This window comes from Gavia stellata, chromosome 25 (genome assembly GCF_030936135.1).
Source record: "Gavia stellata isolate bGavSte3 chromosome 25, bGavSte3.hap2, whole genome shotgun sequence".
Taxonomy (NCBI): Eukaryota; Metazoa; Chordata; class Aves; order Gaviiformes; family Gaviidae; genus Gavia; species Gavia stellata.
In genome coordinates this window covers 11,514,641-11,536,540 of record NC_082618.1, presented here as the reverse complement: position 1 = coordinate 11,536,540, position 21,900 = coordinate 11,514,641, and the positions used below count along the sequence as shown (strand labels likewise).

Here is a 21,900-nt window from a genome sequence, read left to right as displayed (position 1 = left end):
CCACTGCCAACCCTGTGTGCCCATGGGTGAAGTGCCCACTTTCGGCACTGGACCCTTCATGGTTAGCACGTTGCCAGACCCACACAACACAAAACCATTACTGGCAGGGTAGACAGAGCCAGCAAGGCTGGGGGGTTCACACCTACCGCATGCAGCGAGTGGAGGTTGCACGGTGACACCCGTCCCCTCCCCGCGTCCCCCACGCTCCATCCTGCTCGCAGCCCCCAAGCTGCCCTTCCTCTCCACGTTTTCGCACAGGACTGCAGCCCTGCATCCCAGCAGGCAGCCCTGCGTGGGCTCCATCGGGTCCCGGGTCGCATCGCAGAGAGCAGAGGATGCCGGACGCCTTGGGGATGTGCTCGGCCAGATCAGCCCGAAGCAAAAGCAGAGGCAGCCTGCTGCCTCCGGGCTCCTCTCCACCAGCAAACTACGGCTGGGTTACAAAGACAACTTGGAGGCAACACGTCAACTAATGTGCAGGCTGAGCAGACAGGGGAGAGGAGGAACAGTGGCATTTACCACTACGCCACTTGCTGCTGTTAAAGCCAGCGGTTCCAGCAGGACTGACCTGTGACGTGATGCGAAACGTGGCCTGCCCAGCACTAGACTGCCAAAGAGAGCTCAACGCGATCCTCCGCAGCCACGGCACAACACAGCCCGTCCTCCAGTGAGGACAAGGAGCACAGCAAACCCTCCAAGGGCTCGGCAGCAGGAAGACATGCCGCAAGCACCCAGGCACAAGTGCTTCGCTGCCTCTGTCCCCGCACGCCAGACCAGCCCTCCAGTGACAACCTCCTCGGCTGGGAGAAGCAGAATTTCCTTCCTGCAAGAGCCTGAGCTCCTGCCCAACTGCCTGTCAGTGCTTCCTGCGTTCATGGAAACTTTGCTGAAAGTTAAGCCCTCGGTAGCTAAGAGGCGCTGGAACACTGACAAGCTGATCCGGTTCCAAGCTTGGTTTTCTTCCAAATACGCAGAGAGCTGATTTGGACTGGGAGGGAATAACGACAGCCTCCTACAGACCCCAGAGCCAACAGAGGGTAGGAAAGGAGCCCCTCCTCTCTCTCCGCCAGTCTCAGGCTGGGGATAAAAGTCTCACCCAAGGACTGAAGGGCCTTCTGTTCCCAGTAGCAAAGCCTCAGCTTCACATTTAGCCCCTTGCACCCATAACCACGCTTGTGCCCCAAGCCAGGCAGGGACACATGCCTGTCCAGACACCCGTCTTACCCCGCACACTGTAAAGCGTGCCGTGCCTCTCCGGGACCTCCCTCCACCCGACAGCTGGGCACGCAGCGGGGAGCAGGGCGGGCTCGGAGCCTGCACACGTCGAGGCAAGGCCAGCGTGGCTTGGGAAGGCTCTAACCTGTCAGCTGGGCTGCCACGACTCAAGGGACGCTCCTCTCTCCTTCTTTCAAAAGAAAAGGAGCAGACACCAAAGCTGGGATCAGCTCGGTGGGGTGGGTCTTCTGCTGCTTTGATTTTAGGAACCCAGAGCGTGCTGGCATCCCGGGGTGCTTCCAGCTCAGTGCATCCCACCCTCGCCCTCAGCACCCTGGGCTTTGGCCGAGCCCTGGTGCTGCCAAGAGCGCTTCGTGTGTGCCAACGGGACACTACCCGGACCCTGCAGCCCCAAACACCTCGAAGCAGCCCCAGCCCTGGCCAGGCACGAGGGAGAGGGCGAAGCACACGGGTCCCCACCGATCCCCGCCGCGGCTGTGGGGGCGATGGCAGCGGCGCTCAACAGGTGCACCGGCTGCGTGGCTCACGGGGAAGGAAATCTTGGCGTCCACTTCAAAGGCACGCAGACTCCGGGCGGGTTTGAAAAGGAGCCTGTCGGGAGCCAGCGCCTGCAATGTGGGCTTTTGTTACCAAACCCCGCCAAGAGGCAGGGAAAACAGTTGCGTGTGTGTTTGATGGCTGGGGTTTCTGCGTCTGCCGCCTTCGCAGCTCCAATCTTGCAACATTTGTGCTGGTTCGCAGGAGCCAGAAAGTGAAACAGGCATGTCTATAGCCACCTCCTGCATTTAGCAGTAAACAGATTATGCCGATAAAGGAGAAGAAAATGTGCTGGCGGGAGCGATTTCTGACTTTACGCTCGTCACTCATTACTTACACAGGGAAGGAATTTGTTTACGTGATTATTTTTAGCCTGACAGCATCTCCGAAAGCTGCAATGATTCAAGCGCTGCCAGCCGGCCCCCCAGCCCTCTGCCGGGCTCCCCGGCGAAACGAGTCCCTGGGGCGGGCATGAGGAAGGGTGCTCTACTCCTGCCGCCGGGCCAGCCCCAGCTGTGCACCAAACCCGGCAACGCTCACAAGCCCTTGTGCAAATTCTCCGTGCTGAAAATGCCTCCGCCGGCCTCAGCTGCAAACCCCCCAGCTCGGGCATCGCATCTTTCCTGCGGCGGGCGGCATCCCCAGAGCCGCCGAGCACCCTGCCCAGCAGCCGGGACCACCAGCGGCACATCGCACCCGGCGGAACGTGTCCTGCTTTGGCAGTGAGGGTTAAACTGATGCAAAATCCAGCCCTTGGTACTGCCCCGCCATCCTGCCCCGCGGCCGCACCGGCCCGGCCGGGAGGTGAGCCACGCTGCGGCCCACAAAACGTCCGGACTTCAAGGCAGTTTTAGCAATGCCGAAGGCAAAGGTTTAATTCAAAGTGAAACGCCTAGGAAAAGAAGGCCTTTCCTTTTATAAACAATTTATATTATTTGACTATTACCTGATCTGAATCTCTGCTCATTACTCCTAGCAATAGTAGACAACGGCTGTTAGGTTCTTTTTCTCATGTGATTTTTGTTTGTTTTTTTTTTTTCTCCTGTGTGTGCAGAGTAAAGTTACATCAGATCGCTACAGAGATATGTTCAGGCGTGCTCCGGCCAAGCAGATCCCACATGTGAATGCATCCTCGTTAGAACAACTGATTTTCATTCCTCTTGCAACGCCGCTCGGACCGAGAGAGCAGGCAGGACGCTGCTCATCCCAAGCCTGAGCTCCGCTGGCTCCTCCACAGCGGCTCACATCAGCTGCTGACTTTTTTTTCCTTTTTTTTTTTTCCTTTTTGGCTGATTTGCTAGATAGGAAAAGTTGTTTTCAAACCGCTGGTAAGAAAACATTGTGCCTCACTTCAATACTTGTACTTCAGAAGAGTACAACAGCAAAGGGGAACAGCCAAAAAACTGGGTTATTGGTTGGGTGTTTTTTTTCCTTTTTCAGCCATCTTCTTATGAAGCCTTGTGCACGTTCTGTGCCAGCAATAAACCTCAGCGCTGGGACCTGGAGGGGAGGAGAAGGGGAGGGAAGGAGAACGGTGTGTGCTCAGCCTTAGCCACACTGTCACCAGCACTGGCACCGGCCCGTTGTGGCACCCGGGGCTGTTACCAGCCACAGCATCCGCAGCTGCCCACGGGGCTTGCCCCAACCCGGACACGCTCTGGACCAGAGCATCCAGCTCCCTCCTCCAGCCAGGACGGATGGATGGATGGGGCCATTCACACACTCACCAGGAAGCACTCGTCCCCAGGTGCCTCTCACCGTTACTGCCCTTCCTTCAGCGTCTCCTCCTCCTCCCGGAGCTGCTGCCTCCGCGCTTGGAAGTCTTCATCTGAAAGGCAGAGGCAGGCGGGGGCTGTCAGGGACTGCAGCCGCTTCCATGCCAGGACACTGGCCACCGCGCCATGATCCTAGCCCCAACGAGGTGCCCCAGCGAGGAGGACGCCCGGCCCCTGGCCTGCAGCAGGGATTTCCTCGCCCAGACAGACAATCCCCAGCGACTGGGACACAGGGACTCTGCCAGAACATGCCTGACAACACTGGAAGGAGGTTTTGGCTCATGCGGTCGCACCTGAGCCAGCCCCGGGGTGGTCGAGGCCAGCACAAAACCCACTGCCAAGACCCACTTCTGTGCAAATCTGGCCAATGACAGATTTGCCAGGACTGTGTCCTGACCCTGAGCTACACATCCCGCAGGGCTGCACATCCCGGCTGCAAGCCCCCAAGACTCCCCAAAAGAGATCCCCGTCTCCAGTCACCCTGGCAAAGTGCACGCTCACAGGAGAGCCACATGGGACCAAGGGCAAGCCCATCGCATGGGTGGCCATGCCCCAGCACGGCCCCAATGGAAACCCACTCCAGCAGGACAATGGCGTGGGACAGGACGGCGCTGGGCACCACAGGACCCCAGGTAACCCATGCTGAGCACAGCACACACGTCATGGCATGGCACAGCGTTTCTTACCGCACGAATGTCCTTCGACATCGTCGAGAAGATTTGCCGTGGAAGCTGCTGTCCCCAGCCTGCACCCTCCGCTAAGGAAACCAATTGTGGGGCCGGGACGTGGCCGCGGTTCCACAATCGCCTTTCCCAGCCCACAGTCCAGCCACGACAGGCAGCCAGGAGGCTTGGGCCAGACCACAGCCTCGGGGAGACCCCGGGAGCACCCAAGCGAGGCCGCTCCAACAGCCCCACACCCCCCCAACAGCTCCCCAGCCCCTTTTAGGATACACTTGGTGCTTCAACAAGTGTTTTCTTTTTGATTTCCTCATCTTCGTCTTCTCAGAGAAGGCTCTGGCGAGTTCAAACAGCTTCTTGCGCGTGGCTGGAAGGAAGCAGCTGAGTGAGGGTCTCCCCCCAAAACTCTTCCCAAAGCTGCCACGGGCAATGGGGAGGAGATGGCCAGGGCCAGTGGTGTGAGAGCCACCCGCGCCCCAACATGCCACGGCAATATCCTGGCTTTGCCTGGAAACACCGGGGCTGTGCAAGGCTGACAGGCTCGGAGAACCAGGTCCTGCGACCAACAGGGACACGTTAGTCCCTGGCAGGGGTTGCTGACGTTTTTACCCTTTCACTGGGATTTTTGTGACCTTCCCTACCCACGACTGACCCACATCTCTCCAGTGTCTCAGCTGGCTGCAGCCCAACTCAAGCTGCCCAAAGACCTCGGTCTATTTTGAGATGGGAGAAGCGGGCTGTGACTTGCTAAGAGGAAAGGATTGGAAAAGGGAGAGTTACAGCAAACCCTCTGCTTGCTTTTCTAGGATTCACACAAACCCTGCTCAGAAATTCCTCTATTCCCCCACACCACCTGCATCCTCGACTCACGCCACAACCCACACATGCAGCAGGGACAGACGGACAGTGCAGAGCTGGGGCATCAAGACTCAGGTCTCTGTCTCCTGTCTGTCGTGCTGGCACCCAGCCCTGATGTGCGGCACAGGAGCTCCCTGCCGCTGGCGAGGGCTCGGAGGAGAGCACCGCAGGGCGGGGATGCACCAGCCCAGGACTGTAAAATGCAGATGGAAAATCAACCCCAAAGCAGCGGCTGAGCACTGGCTGAGCACGACGGGCCACACCAGCGTGCAACGGCTTGTGCCCTCTGTGCCGATGTGCCAGCCCTCCGTGTGACTCGTGGGGTAATGGAGACGCGTGTGTCCAGCTGCCAAGAGGGGTGACAAGAAATCCCCATGCACACATGCTAGCAGACATGCGTGTGCCAGCTGACGTGCATGCACAGACACACACATGCAGAGCGGACACGCTGCGTGAGCGGGGAGCGTCGCAGCACTTGGGTGAGGGCCAGGCAACACTGCCGGCTCTTCCCCTGCCCGCCCCACTCCCACCTCCCCTCCAGCCCTCGCAGGCGTCCCGCCGCCAACACAGAGCCTGCAAACCGACTCACATTTTCCCATGTGTTTCAATTTGTCTCTGAATAAGGCATCGTCAGACACGGCACCACCGGCCTCGCTGGTTACAGAGGGGGCTACGTCACCTGGAAGGCAAACATCTGGTCACCGGGAGTGCGTGCGCGGCGAGGGGAGGCTCGAGACAAATAATTTCCATGACCCAATTCCAGCGCTAGCGAAGCACAGCCCTGCCACGAGCAGAGCTGAGCCAGAGCAGGCAGGACAACGGCACTGGAACGCCAGGGCTGGCTCTGGATGAGGACCCTCTGCAGATATAACCCCCAAGACGGTGGGTGCAGCAACATCAGCTTGCAGCACACCCTCAGCCCCGTGGGGCTGCCCGCCTTGAGCCGCCCGCGAGCGGGCGTAGAGCAAGTGGCAGCTCAGTCCCACCACCAGCACTGCTGCAGAGCTGGAAGCCTCCCTCTGTGCTGCTCCAGGGACAGCAGCCCCAAATTACTCCGGGCACTAATTGCACTCTGGGTATTAGATTGTGCCCATGCTCAGCACCTGGGACGGCAAGGCCACCAGATCAGGAGCAGAAGTTCAGGCATCCCAGCAACCCAGTCAGGTAGACCAGAGACCCCAACAGCCATGTCCCCGAGACCCCTCCCCTTGGCCCATGCCCCTTCCCCAGGTCTGGGTGCCCTCGAAACGCCGTGCGCCCGCTGTGCGGCCAGCTGGAGCTCCACCACGCTGCCCAGCCACTGCGTCTCGCCCGCCCCTGCACGGGGCCGTGACAGACACCAGCTCTAATTCTGACCCTGGGCAGCTGCTCTGCTCGCTGAGGTTAATCAGGATTACCCGGGAACAGTCGTTATGCCTCCCAGGCACAATCCTCTGCTCCGGCCAAGACAAGGGATGGCTTTGTCTCCCCTGGGAACTGGATCCCAGCTCCCAACCACAGGGATAGATAGAGGCAGGATGCAGGAGCACCTCCACATGGGGAAGGCAGGGAGGGCAGCAGCACCCATCCCCAACACCCACCAGCTCCTCTCCCACGCTGGGGGGTGCAGTGGGGAGGGATCAGCCAGTTTCCTCCCCCCACAGCCACTTCGGAGGCAGCTGGGCAGAGGGCTGGGAACACAGGAGCTGCTGAGAGGCGATGCTCACATGCATCTTGAAAGTTACCTGATATTACAGAGGAGAAACCAAAGTCGTTGCTGACAGCAACAGTGGTTGACTTGGATTTTTTTGACTCATATTTCAATCGATCTGAAAAACAAAAAGCCCAGCACCCCGCTCAATCAGACGCCCAAGGCAGCGCACATGTCACCGCTCCCCTCTACTCTCATGGCTCCCGCGTCTGCAGAGGGACAGGCTGATGGCAAGGGAGGGAGCTCGGGCTTCCTGGCGTCCCACCGCAGCTCAGCCGCCGCAGGAATGGCCTGACCCAGCCCAGCAAGGGAGTTTCTGCGCAGCCGGGCTGCAGCCCCAAGGTAACGTGGAAGCACCTCCTGCCAAGGTACATCCTGCAGCGGGACAAGATGTGCTGCGCTCCAGGTAGAACTGATCTACCAAAAAGCTATAAAAGCTCTTCGGAGCTGTGCTCCTCCCTGAGGACGCGCTTCTGGCCTCTGCCGTGCTCCAGGGACAATAAACATCTCCTCTGCTACAGCTGGGGAATGAGGATGCTGTCCTCTGCACCCAGGTGGGCTCAGCACACTCGGCATGGCAGGAGCAGGGCCAGGGCTGAGCACAGGAGGAGGGTGGCCTTTCACCCAGCGCCTTCACCACCCCGACGCTGAAAGCCCGTCGCTTCAGCACGGCGACCACAAGCGCTTCGTTGGGAGCCCGCAGCAGCAGGCGGGAGCGCTCCTCTCACCACGGCAGAGGAACTGCAAGCACACCACAAGCGCTTCGGTGGTTTTCCAGCCACAGCAGCCGGGGGCGAGCCCTGCAGTGAGGGTGCTGCCAGGACCCTGCAAACCACCGGCAAGACCTCTGAGGGAGACGGCCCCTCGGCTGGGGGGCTCGGAGCCAGCGGCAGCGCAAGGGAGGGGAAGGGCGGCTCTCTGCTCAGCGGCAGCAAAACCACCAACACCCTTGAGCCTTCCCCATGGTGCCAGGCCGGCTGCTGGCACATCAGGAAGTAACGTGGTGACAAGGAAGGAGCAATCATGGCAGAACTGCTCTCCAGTTCAGACCCTGCCAGTATCTGGAGAGGGCACACCGGCCGGGCTGGGCTCAGAGGACATTTCGGAGGCTCCTTGCTATGGATTTCGCTAGGCTTTGCCAGACACACGGCAGAGAGGCAGGCAGAGGGAGGACAGCCTCGTGGCAGGCGGCTGAGCACCAGGAGCAGGAGTCTGGGGAGCAGCCCACTGCCCGGTATCAGCAGGTCGGACCACCCGCCACCGCCCTGGCCGCATCCTGCACTGTCTCTGCTTTGGCACGAGCCACGATGCCACAGGCAGGACAACGCTGCCAGTGGCCAGTATCACAGGGGGAGGCACGCAGCCAAAACGCAAAGGCAGATGTTTCTGAAGGCACTTCTCACCTCTCTCCAGAGCGAGAAGGAAATCCCGGTTCCTCTGGAGCTCCTTCATGAACTCTTCGTTCTGCAGGAAGAGCGCGATCCGCTCGTCCTCAAGGTACTGCTTCCATTGCCGCTCCTGCTCCAGGGAGCCCTGGCCCCGTGGGGCGAGACCCTGCAGCACGGGCTGCCGGCAGCCGTGGGAGCCCTGGTCAGGAGGCAAACACGGGCAGAGGTTGGTCGGTGGTCTTGGTGCCTGTGCCGGCACACGCAGGAGGCTCCCTGCAGCAGCACCTCAGGCTGAGCTTGGCCTTTTGCTCCTCCGTTATGCCACTGCACCTCCAGCCCCGACGGCCATCGACTGCTGCTCCCCTGCGGGGTCCCTCCCTCCTACACCCAGCGCCCGACAGGCCGGGGCACCGTCCCCCCCCGGCCGGGCTGCACTGCGGATGGTGCTGCTGCAAAGGGGACAAAGGGGGACAGGGCACGGCCACCTCTGCCAGGTGGGAAGAGGGACAGGGCAGAGGCAGGAGGGGACGGACATCCCACACAGGAACGAGGACCTCTTGGTCTGGGGTCAGCGGGGCACGGGGAGGAACCAGTGCCTCCGGAAGAGCTCCTTTGCAGAGCGCGGACTTGCAAAGATTTTTAACTTAAAACTGTGGGGTTGAGCCAAGACAGAACCTGGTGTGGAGGCGAGGGAGAAGGGTCTTAGCCGGCTTTGCTGCTCTTATTTCCCCCTATCTAAAAAGCAGAGACTGCAATTTCCCGCTGACAAACGTCCCTGCGCGAGGCACCTCACGCTCTCCCCCAGCTCCCGGTGCGGTTGCACCTGGGGAGCAGCAGAGCCACGCTGTACAGTCGCAACCTTATCCTTGCCTACAATATTTATCTGATTTGTAGCTGCTCTCAGAGAGCCATAAAAAGAAAAAGCACACAATTACCGGGGAAAGGAAAGGGCAGCTGCTCCTCTCCTTCCCCTGAGCCCAAATGAATTGGCACGTTCCTATTCCCAGAAAGGTAATATAGCCCGTGAAGCTCAACTTCCAGGGCAATCATTTATGAAAACGTGGCAGGCTGCCTTTGGAGCCAAAAAGGGAGGGAGGAGCCGATGCTTGGGGAAGGCAGGGTGCCTGCAGCCCTCGCCAGCCCCTCACCGTGCCAGGAGGGCACTGGCCCCGTTTATAGGCTGGCTCCTGTGTTAGCAAAGGGGCCGAGGGACACCCCAGGGATGCGGCGTGCCCAGAGCTGAGCCGGGTGCCCAGCGCAGTCTGTGCTGGGGCTGCTCATTCCCCACAGGGCGCTGCCTGCCCCATGCAGGCAGAAAGGCACCTGCAACCCCAACCAAGCCTTGTGACTCCAAAACCGCCACAAAGCACATGGGGACTCTGATTTCCCAGGGGCAAATCCTCTGGTTTGCACTAGATTTTTCCATCCAAGTTACACTGCACCAGCCCCCGAGCGCCCTGGCAGTGCCGCTCTCCCCAAGGGCTTATGCTGGTCCTGCTGCTCCTCTCCAGGGTAGCAGGTAAGATTTTCAAATAATTTAAAATATTAGGTGCTTATTGCAAGTGGCATTTCTGGCACTAACCGCTGGGCTAATGGCAGGAAAAACATCAAAGCCTCGCTGGAAGATTCCCATTTCACACCTTGCTCACTTCAATCTCGCCTTGAACAACAAGAAGTGCTCCAAGACTCTTGGTTTAGTCCACACCCAGTACCCAGATCCTTTCAGGCACTGATGCCACAAGCTCAGGGTGGCTGAAGACTGGGTTTGGTGCTCCATGCCGCACCGTGGAGCCGGGGAGTGGGCTGGAAGGAGCGGCAAGCCTCACCTGTGTGCCGGCGGTCTGCTGGGGCAGGATGCGGAGGAAGTCCTCAGGGAGGTTGCCCAGGAGCGGTGGGTTCCAGTTCCTGTAGCGCCCGGGCGCTGGGGTGCTGCCGGGCCCTGGCACATCCGTCCTGCAGGGCAAGCGCAGACAGCATCTTTGGTGAGGGAGAAACCCCCTGACATCTGCCACAGCAGCGGGGCACAGAGCCCAGCACGACAGCCCCCCTTGCCCAGCTCCACCAGTGGTCCTGGGAACCCAGAACCCACAGCACACCTCCCAGACCCACAGCATTAGCGGTAGCTCTGAGAGTGAAAGGCTTTCCTAGCAAGTTTCAAATCTTTGGGAGCTGCTTTTCAATCCTTGCTCCGTGACTGCGCAGGCTGGATTTCCCTTCTCCTCCCCATTTTGCTCAGACTCCCAGAAAACAGCCCTGTGGGAGCCCTAGCACGGCAGGATTGTGCTTATGAAGCTGATGAACGTCTCTCACCAGATGTCACACCCAGCCTGCACAGCCAGCAGCGCCTTCGTCCGAGGCGGCTGGCACAGAGGCGGCTTGCTCTCCCGCAAGCCCCAAACCTACAGCTGAGGCGGTGCTGCCGGGGGAGAGCCTGCACCCCGCAGGGCCAGAGACCCCCGAGACTCGGCAACCCGGCGGCAGCAAGTCAAACTGACCCGAGGTCTCTGGTGCCGAGAGCCGCGATGCACGGGGCCCCAGCCACCCAGCACCTGGTGTTTTTGAGCGGAGGCAAGTGCTCCCTGCCTCCAGTAGCTGATTTTTGCCATTCCATGCGCTGCCGGAGTGGCTTTCCGGGCCCTTCAGCTGTTCACTTTTTAGGGCCTCGCAGGGATTTTTTAGCCAGCTGTGAGCTTCATTCATCTCCCTTGGCTTCGTCTCACCCAGCCCTAACAAACTGACGCCAGATGTCCCTTGCCGGAGCCAGCTAACACGCAGCAAGACCCCCCGGGTGCCAGCGCAGGGTGCTTCGCCAGCCGCCACGAGCAGAAGGCGCGGTGCAGCCGCAGCGAGGGGCTGGGGGCTCACCTGGGCGGCGGGGTGGGCGGCAGGCGGGGGTAGCGGCTGCCGAACGCGTGGCTCTCATAGGTGGGAGGGGAGTAGACGGGAGGGGGCTCTTCATCCGAGCTGTCCGGTTCCAGGGTCCGCTCCAAGATCTGCAGGGCAAGAGGACAGGGTGAGGGCGAGCCAGGGAAACGCTCCCTGCTGGGCCAGGCCCCTGCACGTGGAGCAAAGCGGGGACGGGACCGGCTGAACACTGCTGCCGAGAGGATGGGGGCAACCTCCCGGCACCGGCCTCCTTGCAGCAGGGGTCTTTTGGTGCGGTTTGGAGATGCTGCTCTTGAGGGACAAGGCACTGCATTTTGGGCGGGCGGTGAGCCTGCCCCTGGGTGCACACAGCCCTTGGGGGCCCTCTGACAGCAGCAGAAGGGTCTCAACGTTGGGTTTTGGGGTGGGAGGAAGGAGGAGGGTGCTTTGGCTTGAGCCTCAAGCACTGTCGAAGACAAACCAGCCAGGCTGCACACTCCAGGTCAGCCGAATCGTGCACTCAAATCTCTGCCCATGTGCAGCAGCCAAGTAGCATCATGCCCAGGCAGAAACAAGGCAGGATGAGACTGAGCTGCCCACTCGTGATGAGCTAGCCGTGGCGGCCAGGGATCCAGGCAGGGGACCCCCACTCACGGCCATGTGCTGGGGACCACCGGCGGGAGTTACCTCGGGGGGGATGCTGTCCTCCGAGTCGGAGCTGTCGTCGCAGCCGCTGCTGTCCAGGTTCATCTGCAGGAGCTGGTCAATGGTGGCGTCCACGGCACCATTGTTGGCCCTCAAGACGCACTCAATGATGTCGTAGTCCATGTTGGGGAACATGGTCTTGAAGTCCTCCATGGCCTGGTTGAACTCCAGCCGGCGGACCTGCCTGGCGGGGCGGCTGTTGTTGAGCTCCTGGGCAGAGGAGCCGCCGCGCGAGCTGCCGTTGCTGCTGCTCCGACGGAAGAGGCTCGTCATGGCGGGGCGGCTGGCGTGGGGGCACGGCGGCTGCGGTCCCAGATGTGGCAAGGTGGGCGCCCGCCACCGCTCTTCACGGGGCACTGCCCCGGCAGCCGGCCGGGAGCATGGGCAGGCAGCGAGGGTCCCGCTCCCCGCAGCCGGTGGCACCGCACGTCAGCCCCCAGCACGCTGCAGCATCCCCCCACCTGCGGAGGGGAGAGGGGAGAAAGTCACCGGCGGGACAGAGCACCCAGAGGCACCAAGAGATCCCCCGTCTCAGCGGGGAACATTCAATTCAATTCAACCCATCCAACCGCATCCTCGCGGGACCATCCCATTCCTGCAGCGGGACTGGCACGCCGGAGCTCGGATGCACCGTGCCGGGTGCTGTACAAACAAAACGCAAGGTAAGAAAAATGGCATTACTTCCACTGCCAAGGGCTGCCCAGATTTAACATTTCCAGGTTTGACATGTATTTATAAACACAGTAAAATCTCTCTTTAAAATAAAAAATTGAGTCGGCTCAGAGAGTTTCAGAGCAGGGGGCCAAAATACTCTGCAGCACGGCAAATCGACCCTTGGGAAAAGCCACCAAATCCAAGATTAACATTCACTTTAAAACCATAAACAGATTATACAGCTACTGCTTCTCATTTGGAAATGCAGGGCCAAATTCAGTTCCGGATTAACTCCGCTGTTGAAACAGAATTACCCCAGGAACACTTTTGATCCATAATATCATTTTCAAAGGCTTTTTCCTAAGCGGCAGGCAGAGAGTTCAAGATAACTGTCCCTAAAATGGTATTTAATTCAGAAGAATGTGCCAAGCACATTTCTTAGCGAAACAGGGTGTAATCAGATTCAAAGCCATTAAGCGGAGCAGTCACCTCTGAAGGTCACCCGGGCTCTCCCCTGCCTGTAGCGAGGCCGTGTGTGACAGCCACGTCCCCAGCGCTCGCCCGGCCTCGGCCGCTGCACCGGCTCGCAGCCCCGAGCTGCTCCGAGGGGCTTCCAGAGGCTGCCAAGAGCGAAACCCACTTGCAAAACCTGGGAAACTTGGCACGAATTCCAGGAAAAGGTTTATTTTGGCAATGCTGGTTAACCCCCGTTTTCATCCCCAGGGACAGCCCTGCTCTGGCTCCGTACCCAGAGGAATCGCTGACACCTCCAGAGGACAGGGGACGATTCCTGCTCTGCGGGCATGCTCCGCTCTCCCTCCCTGGCTTTTTGTAATCCTGGATGCATTTGCATTCAGATGCCCCGAGCGTGCCGCCAAGTTCCATGGCGAGCCCGAACGGCAGCCCCCCGCAACACCGGGACCCAGCCAGACCCCGCACCCCGGCGCAGGGCAGTGGTCCCGGGGCTGAGTTCGGTGTCACGGGGCCGTCCAGCTGATACTCCCACGGGGCACGGGGTGGCCGTGCTGCAAACAGACCTCTCCACACTGGGAAGGCAGCTGGAGACCCCAGGCACACACCAACAGTCCCGCAGGGATCCCGCCCCACAGGGATTCCTGGGACCCAAGGAAAAGCAGCAGGAGGTTCGCTGCTGGGCTCGAGGGGCCATTTCCAAAGAGCACCGGGAACCCCCAGCCCGCTCCCCGCTCGCTAACAAAAAGCATTTAACAGATCACTCAGCTGAGAACAGTCTCCATCCCCGCAGTCGCTCTCTGTCCCCAGGATCGGCTCCTGCTCGCCAGGAGCCAGGCGCGGAGCAGCGTTGTGCAAGCGGAGCAGGAACAATTCCGACAGCCCTGCCCGGCTCTATTCACCAAGGACAAATAAATCTGCTGGAGTCAATTAATAAAATACTGCTTGTCGGTTCCTCCTCTGCTATCATGACTCATTCATAGCAAAAAGCCGGCATTGTTCACACCTCTGGAATTATACTTTAATTCCAATATTGCATGGCTGGTTTAGTCACATATTAAATTGAGTTATAACACATTCACAGCGTACTCACGCTCCTTAAAAGATTTGGCTGCTCCAAGAGGATGGAGAAAGAGCCTGGACATCACAAACAGCTTATATAGGATACGCTGCAAACACACACAGGATCCAAATATGAAGATGAGAGCTTCTGCAGAGAACCATTAGCTCAGCAATGCCATGCCAGCACATAAACCTCAAATAGTAAAGTCAGCCCCCAAAATGAAGAAATGTGCTTGGAAATCCCCAGATCTATTTAAAAATCCTAAGATCTATAAAGTAACAAGAAGTGCCTGTGATTAGGAGTCTTTGTCTCCCAGCATCTGACCTTTGAGTGTGTATTTAAGGTCTTCTCTATAACCACGAAGGCTGGGAAATCCCATTTACCGGAGACAAAGCCCCCAGCCCACCACACGCCAGGCGCTGGCAATCCCCCTGCAACCCCTCCGCCACGCTGGGGAGGGACCGGCTCCTGCGGGCGCAAAGGCCTCTGTTCTGGGGAAGGCGTTAGTCAACGTGACACGAGAGTCTGGGGCAACTCATTGAAATCGCAGCCCATGCTGGATAGCGTGACTGAGCGCAGCAACGCAACGAGTAACTGAAAGCTTCTGGTCAGAAGATGAACTAAATTAGGGATGGGGACAAGATATTTATACGCCAAAAAGGCTCTGCTGCACATCTGGCTTCAAACAACCCCGAGGGATGGTGCTGCTGGGACCTCCCCAGCCCCTGAGATAGGGCTGGAGGCTGCGGGGCTTGCAGGAGGCTGCGGCAAAGGGCGCGTTCGGCAAAACCAAGGTGCAGCCGGTGCCCCGGAACAGACCAGGGCCACTCCACGTGCCCCACGGGCAAACACCACTGCGGGCAGAGCTGACGGTGGTGAAACACTGCAAATACAGGCTTTTAAACCAATTTTTTAAAGTCCTGCTGCTCATCCAGAGAAATGCAAACCACTACACCGGCATGAATTAAAATCCAGACAAAAGCAAGTCACGACATCGGAATGAGTCAATTTAGAAGATAAAGCGGTAGTTGTATTTGCAGGATCCTCCCCAATTCCTGCTTGTCCGCAACAGCATCTTCAGGTGAGCAGTGGGGAGGGCAGTGGCCCCCCCAGCTGCCAGCGTGGGGAAGGGGCTCGGCACGTTTCTGGCCCTTATTTCTGTGATGGCAGTGAGGGGCTGGGAAGACGCCAGGAAAAGCAAAATCCTTCGGATTTCCCAAAAAGGAAAGAAGGAAGCTGGCGTCCAACTGCCAGCCCAGGCGCGAGCATGGGCTCGCTCGGGGCACGGTGGGGTGCAGGCTGGGCTTCTCTTCGCCTCGTGCCCCCCATTTGCAGAATTAGGCTGTGATGACTCGTTTAGCTGTTGCCTGATCAACTTTCTTCCTGCCTTAAAATAGTTCTTGCTCTGCTGTCACACAGAAAAGACCCTGAATGCTGTTATTCATTCATCCAAACCCGGGGACAGGCATAATCCTTTGCCCTTCTGTTGCACCCATCACAGGAGGAGCTTAAAGGCTCTGCAAGCTCTGGGTGCACATGTCCCCATCCCACGGGTCGCGGGGAGCGGCGAGGCGGCAGCAGGGACCCTGGTGGGGCCGGCACTGCCCCCGTGCCCCCCACCAGCCCCGGCAGCATGGGGTAAAACCTCCCGTCCCGGTAGGGTCGGCAGCTGCAGAGCATGGGCAGCGGCTGGTCCTGGCTTGCCCCGGGGACACGGCGGCAGCTCCCGGCTGAGCCGCCTCCGCACCCAGCAGCCGTGGCTGTCCCGGCGCTGACCTGCGCCACGGAGAAAGTGCCAGGTGACATCCCAACGCCAGGCTGGGGGCCAGGCGCAGAGCCAGCGCCGGCCCTTCTGACGCACCGCTGTAGCATCAAACCCGGAGGAAAGGCTGCCGCGTTGTCACTTCCACGCCAGCTTTCATCCAAGCGGCTCTGTGCTCCGGGATGGGGGTTAGCACAGAAAATGCCCACGCAGGTTTTGCCATCACTGCCTAGCCAGGACAGCACGGGATGCTCTCCTGCACACATCCACAGCTGCTTTCTCACTGCACGCTGCGCTCAGGCACCGGCACGCCTTTGGGTCCAGCTCCTGCCGTTAGCTCACCACTTAAAAAACACAAAATAAGACCAAACAAAAGCTGGCCTTCGGGGAGGAGGCTCACCCCTGGGAGCCCATGGGTGCACCCTGCCTTTTCTCCCATCCGAGCCACTAACAACTTGCACATTTCAGATCCACCCTTGCCCTCGCCTGAGACAAGAGCAAGACCCCGGCAGCCACGGAGAAACCCTTAATTATGCTCATCGGGGAGCAGATAAGGTGCGCGCAGCCTGGGGGAGCACATCCTCCACGCAGCCCCTGCCGCCCCATCCCAGCCGCCATCCTGCCTTTACAAAGCTGGTTTTCACCCAGCCCTGGGAGCGGGGCACCTCGCAGAAATGGACTTTTCACATCAGGGCCCACTGTGGCCCCAGGATGGTCCGAGATGCTGCCCCGGCCGGGAGCAAGCGCAATGCAAGGCGCGGAGGAGGCTGCCTGCAGCTCGGCCGTCAGCCATCCGGGAACGGCACAGATGAGCAGCCAGATAATCCCGGGGGTTGGTCAAACTGGTAATGTCATGCTGGAAACAACAGTTGCTCAGCTCTGTGAGGAACGCAGGCCGAACGGAGGAGCGAACAGCTGTAAAAGCATGGGGACCGATCGCTTGCAGCCCTCGCAGCTCAGGGAAGAGCCTTGGCACCAAGTGGAAACGCAAATATTCCCTTCCCCAGTGTCTGCTGCAGCTCAGACAACAGATGGGATTGCTCAAACACCGCTAAACCACCCCAGACCTTTTTCCCCTGTTATTGCCACGCTGCGTTTGTAGATCATCCCTCCAAACGGGCCGGAGCTGCGACCCCCGTTTGCAGCCAGGACAGGGGTGACAACATGGAGTGTTGTTCCCCCAGCCCAGCGCTCCCCCGAGGGCACCCATCGCTCGGCGGCAGCCGCAAGCCCAGGCCTGTGGTGACTCGGCTGGGGGATGCGGAGCAGAAGCGCAGAAGGCATTTCCATGCACGGGATTATCTAGAGACGAGGGCTGCCAGCACCTCGGCTTCTGGAGGGAAGACTCTGGGAGGAAGTCTCAAAAGTAGGGACGTTAAACCAGAAATAACGGCTTCGGCCAGAGCACATTTGCCGAGCTCTGCCTGCAGCCAGGCCCCCCACTAAGGGATTGCTCGGTACAGGAACAAGAAGTCCGGGAACGTGACTGCTCAGCGGCTGCAGGTGTGACTACAATAGGATTGCAATTGGGATGAAAAGTAAACGATCGGGAACAAAAACTACAGTGGTGTCTACCAGCAAACTGAGAGGCAGAGCACACACCGAGGACGTGCGGGACGGGGCCTCATCACTCTCTCCAAAACCCCCTCCATCACCTTTCTGTCCACCTCAGGGGATGCGCACGCACACCTCCTGGGCCCGCAGCCTGGGAAAACTGCTTGGGAGCAAATCCTTTTTCACGGAAACAAACAAGCACCCGAGGATCCCTTTTAATACTTGTTCCACCACGTATTAAAACAGCTGGGTTTAAGCCCTTTACAAAGTAAAAAGCAATCAGGGAGGAGAGCAGAAGGAAGCCCTGTTTGAGAACCTGTGCGTACCTCTCTGCAAAACGGAATTCCCCTCCCGGCTCCGGGAGCAGCGTTCAAAGCCAGAGCAGCAGCCGAGAGGTGACCGGGGAGAGCCACGGAGCGAGTCTGGTCCTGACGCCGGGCATTGTCAGCGTTACCGCTCAAGCAGCCTCACCTGACGGCTTTCCTGGGGAGCCCGCGGCCAGACCTGCACTCTGAAATGCACGATAACCACATTTAAGAGAAGAAGCGGCGGCTGCTGCTGCCTCGGGGCACCCATTGCTCGCCCAGCCGCAGCCAGCCATGCCATCCTCCCGGACAGATTTATGAGGGCCCTTTGTGAGCTGACCAGATGTCGGCCCTCCACAGCACCCAGCTGGCTCATAAACCAACGACACCCAGCTAAAATCTGGGGGGCCACACTCAGCTGGGACAGGAAAGCCAGGCAGGGCTCCGCTGGGGACCCCTCGCCCCGCCGGAGCAGCACCCGAAGCACCCACTTTCCCCCCCGGCCAGTGCCAGGATGCAGCGGGATCCGCAGGGCTGCAAGAGGGCTGCCCAGCCCCGGGGGTCCCGGCACTGCGGCCAAGCCGGGATGCCCCCAGCCCTCTCTGCCAAGCGAGGGCAGAGCCACCCCCCTGGCCCTCGGCATTGTGCCGCGCTAATCCCCGGCTTTCACACATTTGTCATGCCAGAATTACACCCCCCCCACCCCCCCCAAACTAAGCCTATATTAATGAGGTAGCACTAGATCTTCATCAAAAAGTCGCCTGCCTTGCGAGGCTGCCTTGCACTGGTTTCATTGAAGGTAATTTGATCTTGGTAGGACGACATTCCTAAAATAGTTGAGGGAATTCAAACATGAAATAAGGTTTCCAGGAAGGGATTAAAAAAAATAGGTCAAGCAAGTGTGAGCGATTAAAGTAACCCAGCATCCCTTTGTATGGTTTAACTGCATCTCTGTTCAACTCTGTCTTGTATCAACGTGTAATAAATTAGATGCAAGAGGTTGCCTAAAGCAGAGAGGCCAATATAAGATTATTCCGCGAGGTGGCTGAACATCAGTGACCTTTCCTCCTCCGGCTTTCACCGCCGACATCAAAACACGCGTCCCAGCTGAAAAATCAGCTTAAGAGCTTGTTTGAAATGGCTACGAGGAGCGAGTGCTGCCCGGTGCAAAGGCACAGGCAACAGCAGCCAGGTCCTGCTGCCAGCGCTGCCTCCATCCCGCGGGAAAGCCCTGCGCCCATCGCCAAGCTCCCTGCCTCAGTTTACCCCTCCATCTCAAGCCTCGCAGGACAGAAGCCCGGGCACCCCCGTGCCTGCTCACGTCCCCCCCGGCGCTGCAGCCATCATGCAAAGCCCTCGCGCCATATGTCACACGAACCCATCTTTAACCGCTTATCCCTTCTTCTCCCTTTGCACTCCTGGTTCGGCACAAAAGCACCGGGAAGCCACGGGAAGTGAAAGAAAATAAAAATTCCTGTGCAGACGAAGGTGTGCGGCTCTCCCCGGGGCCGGACCCCGGTCAGGGTGTGTGGCGTCACCTCCAGACGATTTTTGGGTTAGATTTGGTCAGCGAGCAGCTAACAGGGAGCAGGCGAAAGCGAATCCAGGCTGGGGGCAGGGCCGGCCCCGCTCCCCGGCTAATTAGCACAGCTGATTCACAAATGCTAATTTGCCATTTTACGTCAAGGGTCAAAGAAATTACAGGACAGGAGGGGAAAAGCGGAGAAAGAGCCTGAGCAGAGGCAGCCCCTTCCCCTCCAGCTCTTTGCATAGCGGGGACATACTGGGAATGGACTGGGATTAGACTGGGCTGACCCTGCCCCAGCCTGGTGGTGCAGAGCATCTCTGCAGGATCTGGCCCCGGGCATCCCACAAAGCCAGGCAGCCCGGCAGGGACCAGGGACCGGCAGCGCAGACCAGGGCCAACGCAGGCGAACGGCAGCACCGAGGTGCCGCGCAGCCACCAGCATCTCCGGCTGCTGCTCTCCTGCCGTCGGGGTTTAGGGGCCATCGCTTAAAGTGCAACGGGAAGAAAAAAAAAACCGTATTGATTCGCCCGAGGCTCCATGGAGCAGCGAGACCTCACGAGTTTCTATGGAAACAAAATTAGTCGAGAAAAACTGTCTCTGACGGCACGGTGACTTATTTACCAGGACAGGCCCCTGGCCATTAGGGTCTGGTAAAAAGATTTAAAGGTGATCGTTGCATGGGCTGCTGGCAACCCCTTAACTCAGGGCACTAAACCACAGCCGAGGAGGAGGAAAGCCCCTGGGTTTCCACGCCGTGTGCACGGTGAAACCCACCGGGGACACTGAGGGGGCTCGCGCGGGAAGGTCCTGCACCTCCATCGCCACGTCTGCAGCTTCAGGTGTCCCCGGGGAGAGGACGAGGGCGGCACGGGGGGACGATAGGGAGATGCAGCAACAGGGAGATTGCGATGAGCAGACAGGAACAAGCTGGTGTGAAAGCGGAGAGCCGCAGGCGTCCGAAGCCGTCACCTTCCTGTGGTTTTGCTTTTTTACAACAACTTGACTGTACCGACGAGCACGCACATGAGCGCACCAACTCTGCTGGGCTGCTCATCAGCTGGCTCCTGCCCTGCCCTCGGGGAAGGCGAGCGGGTACAGATGCCCTGGCAGAGCCTCTCTGGGGAAGCCAAGGGAGCCCTGGGGTCACCCTGCAGGTATTTTGGGTGCAGAGGTAAAGCAGGACACCAGTCTGCCCTCCCAAGCAGGACCCCTCGCTTCTCCCTCCTCCTCAGCCCCTTGCTACACGGCACGGCAGCGATGCATGGCATAAAGCCAGCGAAAAGGCTCCTGCCCGACGCCCATGCCAGCCACCCGGCACGGTCGCCCATCCCTCGGCATTCTGGATGAGCCTGCGCTGCCACCGTGCCAAAGGAAGGAGCCGGCCACAGCCCCGCTCAGCCCGCGGCAGCTCCCGGCACCATGCTTACAAGTCAGGATTGCTGCGAGCCAAGACTGGGGGGAAAAAAGGGACTAATTAAGTTGCAAATGGAGGCGCTCTTTTTTTTTTTTTTTATGAGTCACTAAGCCATATGGCTGATGCAAGCTATCCCGCGGAAGCACCGAGCCGACAATTCGGGCACTGCTGTATCCTCATTGTCCTGGGACACAGCGTCACACTGTAATTGCACCGGTCTTTTGTCCTCCCTCGCACCGGGTGACATTGCTCAGCAGAGGAGAACCTACTTGAAACGCTATACCTCACCAGGGACAGATATTTAATTAACACCAGTACGTCAGGCCCCTCCTGCAGAAGCATTTCCAGCCAGCCTCAAGAACAGGCTCCTCCAACCCCAGCACAACAGGACTCACGGGCAAGAAAAAAGCCCTCGAAAGCCTAAGTATCAAGTTTGCCTCGTTCCTTCTGCTCCATCACAGCACATCACGGTTTTATGCGGAAATTATACGGGATGCTAACCTGGATTTGAAGGCAGGCCAATGCTCAGATAAGTTCTCAGTCTCCTTCCAAGCTCAGGAGCAGAGTCTGCTCCTGTGCCAGCACAGCCCCGTTTCCCCGTGGCGAGGAAAACCCAGAGCCCCCCGAGCAGAGGCTCTGCCCACTGCCCCCTTCGCCCGCCGGCCGCTTGCTGTGCCCAGCCACCAAACTAGATCACGTTCTTCTTCAAAATCCCATCTTGCTTCCGTTTTGTTATTTTTAAGTTTGCACAACTATTTCACGTACAACCCCATCGCTGTCCCGTCCCGGTTGCTTTGCACTGGCCTGACCGTGGCAGTTGCCAGCCAGGGAGGTTCAAAGCCACCAGGGCTTTATAAGCAACAGTTTAGGCTCGGGGAGCCCGGGAACCCTCCCCAAAGGCCGTCCCCCATTCCCACCGCTGCCTCACAGCCCCGGCACGTGCTCCCACGCGTCCCGTCTCCATCGGCCGGGGCTCCGGCCACCATTCCCCCCCTGCCCAGCCCAGCTCTGCAAAGGCACGAGGGGGAGCACCGGCAGGGTCCTGCCCGCAAGCTGTGCCCAGGCTCCTGGTCCCCCTGTCCCCCCCGTCCCCTCACAGGTGGCACCCGGAGGTGAAGGCAGGGCTGTGCCCGACGGAGGAGGGTGCCACTGCAGCCCGCGGTGCCTCCCTGTGCTCCCCGGCTGCTGCAAAGGTTGCACTCGTGTGTTCAACCGCTGTCTGGAAGGGTGGTGGCAAAGAAGAAACCCACCGTTACAACTGACTCTGTAACCGAGGCAAATATTAAAATCAGCTTTGAGCCTGAACAGCCCCAACTAGCAGCGTGCCACGCTCCATATTCTGGAGTCCATCTGCCTATTTTCCCCCCACTCAAGCTCTGCTTTCCTCGCCAAGGACAGCGGCAAGGCTCCATTG

General features: G+C 59.2%; 1 protein-coding gene across 3 annotated transcripts; it reads right to left on the bottom strand.

The window, feature by feature from the left end:
* Positions 1–2,688: 2,688 nt before the first annotated feature.
* CUEDC1 (CUE domain containing 1) lies at positions 2,689–12,015 on the bottom strand. 3 transcript variants are annotated; one of them, XM_059829318.1, is made up of 10 exons: positions 11,717–12,015; positions 11,030–11,157; positions 9,991–10,117; positions 8,180–8,363; positions 6,811–6,894; positions 5,676–5,765; positions 4,502–4,595; positions 4,235–4,293; positions 3,501–3,601; positions 2,689–3,273 (listed from the first exon to the last, which is right to left on the bottom strand). In XM_059829318.1, the coding sequence occupies exons 1-9, from the start codon at positions 12,005–12,007 to the stop codon at positions 3,534–3,536; spliced, it is 1,125 nt and encodes a 374-aa protein (XP_059685301.1). In that variant the 5' UTR covers positions 12,008–12,015; the 3' UTR covers positions 2,689–3,273; positions 3,501–3,533. The 3 variants fall into 3 exon arrangements, with proteins under 3 accessions (XP_059685301.1, XP_059685302.1, XP_059685303.1); XM_059829319.1 differs by having other exon boundaries at positions 3,532–3,601; XM_059829320.1 differs by lacking the exon at positions 6,811–6,894.
* Between the last annotated feature and the right edge of the window lie 9,885 nt (positions 12,016–21,900).